Source organism: Seriola lalandi, unplaced genomic scaffold, assembly GCF_002814215.2.
Source record: "Seriola lalandi dorsalis isolate HSWRI2012SDOR001 ecotype SW California unplaced genomic scaffold, Sedor1 jcf7180001973609, whole genome shotgun sequence".
NCBI classification, from domain to species: domain Eukaryota; kingdom Metazoa; phylum Chordata; class Actinopteri; order Carangiformes; family Carangidae; genus Seriola; species Seriola lalandi.
The window spans coordinates 1-2705 of record NW_019444275.1 but is presented as its reverse complement, the minus strand read 5'-3'; the positions used below and the strand labels follow the sequence as shown (position 1 = coordinate 2705).

Sequence of the window (2705 nt, the reverse complement as noted above, 5' to 3'; positions counted from 1 at the left end):
ACCTGGATCAGTTTTATGACAGGGCATTCATTTGGAAAGATGGATTTCTGACCTGTTGATATGCATATTACATGCTCATATTCATGTAACCTTTCATGGTACCAGTACCAGTCCATCCATGCTATACATAGTGCTAATGTGACACAGGCCAAACAGTGGGTTAAAAGGGTTAAAAAGTGCTGCATTAATGACATGCCAGACAAAAATTATAATGTGATTGTATCGTGATTCTGTTGTTTGAATTTATCTTTAGGTCGTTGGAAGTGAGGAGCGCAGGAGAACTTTAACCCCTCTCGCCCTGAGAGAGCGCTACAGTGCGTTGAACGAGCCAGGTGTGGGTGAGTCCTTCACTGCCTGACTCTCAGCCCTCTCCTGATATAAATAAAGTGGAGACGGGCACTGAATGTTGCACTGCCCCTTTTACCCATAACCCTCTGCTTCCCAATGTACCCTCTCTATTTTCCTCTATCTGTCTCGCGTGCACGCATGGCACAAAGACTGAGCCTTGGATGCAATGCACTGCTCTACAATATGCCCCAGAGTTCTTTGCAGTGCAGTTAGAGGAAATCTTATTGAATGTGCGACCAAAAGACGAACAACAATCCCCAACGTGACTAAAAAATGGCTCCATGGCACATGGCAAATTAGCCTCTTCTTTCCTCAGTGTCCTGGTAGCTATGACAACCGATGAATGACTTCTGTGATTGGTTTTGCATGGCGCTGGTGTCTCCACTGCGATTTCCAATGGCATGGCAGCAGATACTGTTAGCATTAGCATTGTAGCTTAGCACTGAGAATGGGCAGGACCTCGCAGTGGAGCTAGACAGAGGAGCCCTTATACTGGCCTCTGGTAAATGAACAGAGTCAAGATGGCGGTTACGGTGGGTTTAAGTGGTGCTGATGGTGGGTGGGGTTGAAGGGGAAAGGCCTTTTCTGTCTATCAAATACCCAGCGCTGCTACATTGCACTTCAGTCCCTCTGTAACTGTTACTGAATGCTACTTTGACTGGTGGGACTAGCACCTGAATGAGCCCCAAATTCTAACCTCCCCTGCCCATATGGTGTGCTAACCCTAAGGATTATATGGACAAAACAATGCTGCTTATTTCCTTCAACAGAGAAATGCTTTTGTCAAGGTAAGTATTGCTATTAATAATTTTAATAGCAACTCAAGTGTTTTAGGAAACAGAGGATGAATTGAAACCAAAAGGGAAATTGAAAAAAAATCAAACAGTTGTCTGTAGTATTTGAGTAACATAGCTTTCAATTACACGTATTTGGATATTCCAGAGTTGATATGATCTACCTATTAAATCCAAAACACAGTTTACCAGTTTACCAGTAACAGTTTACCAGCAAAATATAGCCACTGGACTGTCCAAATAAAGTGTGACTTTAAAGTTAGAGTCAGAGTTACAGTCTCCTCAGTTCAGTAAAGGAGACACTGGCTTTGTCTTAGGTGTTCCTAAACTAGCTGTTTTTTGGGGTTTTTTTGTCTTTAGCCACAGTGAACGCCATGGAGAGGACTGAGATCAAAATCAACATCATATCTGAACAGCTGGGATTGAGCTGGGCAGGTCAGTCCTTTCAAATATGTAAATATTTGTATCTCTCTTTCTCTTTTTGTATGTATACTAATGTATCTACTCGCCCTGTACTCTTTGGCAGAGTTGGCACGAGAGCTTCAGTTTGGTGTGGACGACATCAACAGGATCCGTGTGGAGAATCCCAACTCACTGCTGGACCAGAGCTCTGCCCTGCTCAACCTGTGGGCCTGCAGAGAAGGCAAAAGGGCCAAGAGTAAGTTCAACAGAGCTGTAGATCTCTTTTTAGCCACCTAAATAGTGTTTTATTCATTTATCAGTACATAAAACTGCTGCAAGTCTGAGAGATGTTCTCTGAGAGATTACACGTTATCTCAGTTGCAGCACAGAAGTGAATCTGACATCATCAAATTATAGATCTCTTTTTGAGAATTCAATCAATAGATTTACCCTATTTTTAGAATACTAATCTAACTTCCCATCTCTTCTGACTTTCTTCGTATGTCTCTCTCTTTTGCATCCTTGTGCACACAATCTTCTTTTGTGGTGTTCCCTGTCTGTTCGTCTGTCTCCCCCCTCGATGGGTTTCCCTCTCAGTGGAGAGCCTGTACACCGCTCTGAAGAACATTGACCGCGCAGACATCGTGACGTCTGTGGAAGGTCAGGCTCCACAGCCAGCACCCGGGTCTTTGGAGGAGGGTGCCTGTCGACTCGGCGATCGCGACTCCACCCTGCTGTCCCCCAGCATCATCAATGGTAAGACACACAAACACAAACATCACACACACAAGACATGCAATGTTTAAAAATATAGCATATTCGTCAGTGTGCAATGAATTGGCCCGTTACGTTTAGACTGAAAAAAATGTGCCTTGCTCTTCAACAAGTGATTTAATTCTGTATTTAGCCTTAACACCTTGTTGCCTTAAAGCAGGTGAAACAGTCTGTCACTAAGTCTAAAGCATTTGACTTTTTTCTATAGCATGTTACGAATCCATTTAATGCAAGAATGTTCTCAACTAAAGTGTAATTAAATTAATTAAACCAACTAAAGTGGAGTCTTCCTCATTCAAGACATGGGACAAAAAGGTCAAACAGTTTGATTGTTAATAAAGTTTTTAGGGAGAATACAAGATGAAATAAACATGGAATTAATTCTCA

At 42.6% G+C, this 2705-nt stretch overlaps 1 protein-coding gene across 1 annotated transcript; it reads left to right on the top strand.

Annotated features, from left to right (window-relative positions):
* Window positions 1–253: 253 nt before the first annotated feature.
* Window positions 254–2300, top strand: LOC111652458 (ankyrin-1-like; the record flags this gene model as incomplete). The annotated part of the gene is made up of 4 exons (XM_023402729.1): window positions 254–338; window positions 1503–1577; window positions 1669–1800; window positions 2142–2300. Coding segments are annotated over 4 exons (451 nt in total), but the record flags the coding sequence as incomplete, so codon positions are not given.
* Window positions 2301–2705: the final 405 nt, after the last annotated feature.